This window comes from Neofelis nebulosa, chromosome 4 (assembly GCF_028018385.1).
Source record: "Neofelis nebulosa isolate mNeoNeb1 chromosome 4, mNeoNeb1.pri, whole genome shotgun sequence".
Lineage (NCBI taxonomy): Eukaryota > Metazoa > Chordata > Mammalia > Carnivora > Felidae > Neofelis > Neofelis nebulosa.
The window spans coordinates 159,170,995-159,172,945 of record NC_080785.1 but is presented as its reverse complement, the minus strand read 5'-3'; the positions used below and the strand labels follow the sequence as shown (position 1 = coordinate 159,172,945).

The 1,951-nt window shown below is 45.5% G+C and overlaps 1 protein-coding gene across 1 annotated transcript; it reads left to right on the top strand.

Moving 5' to 3' along the window:
- The first annotated feature begins 658 nt into the window (after window positions 1-658).
- LOC131508489 (olfactory receptor 7A17-like) lies at window positions 659-1,690 on the top strand. The gene has a single exon (XM_058723522.1). The coding sequence runs from the start codon at window positions 659-661 to the stop codon at window positions 1,688-1,690; it is 1,032 nt and encodes a 343-aa protein (XP_058579505.1).
- Window positions 1,691-1,951: the final 261 nt, after the last annotated feature.

The window sequence follows — 1,951 nt, the reverse complement described above, 5'->3', positions numbered from 1 at the left end:
TCTAAGGTGAATACAGAAGCCAGAACTCAATCAACACACAGTACTCAGGAGGGCTCGATGTCAATTTACAGGAGACTTCGCAAGTAGAGTCTAAAATACAAGCAGCACATAGTGTGAGTGAGTGACTCTGTTTTCTTGCGGGTTAACCAGCAGCGCCCATTTCCTTGAAATTGCCTCACACCGTCTCTGATTTCCCTCCTGTTCACTCCCCTTCCTACACATGCTTCCTGTTTGGGACCCAAATGGCTCAAAGTAGGATCATCCTCGGACCTTAGCAGAGGCCATTCCCTCAGCCAGCACACACTTTCCCAGACATGCTCGTGGCTCCCGCCTTCTTTTCCCTGAGGTCTCCATTCAGATGTCACCTTGTTCACTGTTCTTGACTGAACACCAATTACAAAATAACACTTGTATCCACGCTCTCCTTTACACCTACTCTTGTTCTCTTCACAGCACTTGACACCCTCTGATGTCCTATTGATATTTTTATTTCCTTCTGTTCATTCTCCATCACTGGATTATACTGGCTTTTGATTTTCCTGGACTCATTGCCTAGACAAGACCTGGAATATGTTTGACCCTCACTACAACTTCTTGACAGCAAAATATAAATCGTAGCATTGCAACAATGTGAGTGATGCTGTTCAGGTGAAAATTAATGATGTCTCCTATCGTCTTTCCTCGTGGTCAGTGCAACCTCATGGAACCAGGAAATGATACACAGATGTCAGAATTTCTGCTTCTGGGATTTTCAGATGGTCCAGAACTGCAGCCCCTCGTATTTGGGCTTTTCCTCTCCATGTACCTGATCACTGTGTTTGGCAACCTGCTCATCCTCCTGGCCGTCAGCTCTGACTCCCGCCTCCACACACCCATGTACTTCTTCCTGGCCAACCTGTCCTTTGTAGACATCTGCATCACCTCCACCACCGTCCCGAAGATGCTCTGGAACATCCAGACCCAGAGCAAAGTCATAACCTATGAGGACTGCATCACACAGGTGAACTTTTTCATAATCTTTTCAGGATTGGACATCTGCCTCCTGGCCATTATGGCCTATGACAGGTTTGTGGCCATCTGTCACCCCTTACACTACACGGTCATCATGAGCCCCCGGCTCTGTGCACTGCTGGTCCTGGTGTCCTGGATCACGAGTGTCCTGCATTCCTTGTTGCAAACTTCAATGGTGTTGTGGCTGTCCTTCTGGACAGGCTTGGAAATCCCCCACTTTTTCTGTGAACTCAATCAGATGATCCAACTTGCCTGTTCTGACACCTTTCTTAATCACTTGGTGATGTATTTTTCAGCTATCCTAGTGGGTGGCGGTCCTTTCGTTGGGATCCTTTACTCTTACTCCAAGATAGTTTCCTCCATACGTGTGATCTCATCAGCTCAGGGCGAGTATAAAGCATTTTCCACCTGTGCATCTCACCTTTTAGTTGTCTCCTTATTTTTTTGTGCGAGCCTAGGAGTGTACCTCAGCTCTGCTGCTACCCAGAGCTCACGGTCAAGTGCCACAGCCTCGGTGATGTACACGGTGGTCACGCCCATGCTGAACCCCTTCATCTACAGCCTGAGGAACAAAGATATAAAAGGGGCTCTGAAGAGATTCTCTGCGATGGCAGTTAGAAAAGGTCCAATTGTCCTGCGGTTGAAGAATTTCCCAGGATTGCAAGCCTCAAAGTCTTAGCGTCAGAAATTGTGTGTGTGTGTTTTAAGTAGATTGTAGACATAGAGTTTGTTTCTCTCATTTATTTCCCGGAATTTTTATTTTTTCAACCACTCAGTACAATTTAGTTCCTCATTTTAGTAAGTTTTTCCCTCTCTGTGATCCAACCTTTTTCCCTTCATCTTTTTCTTTTATTTCTAAATTGATTCACAAGCTGTGATATGAGAAAATTAGGAGTTCTCATTTGTCTCATGGAACTGCCTGGATTCCTTAAGAATAATT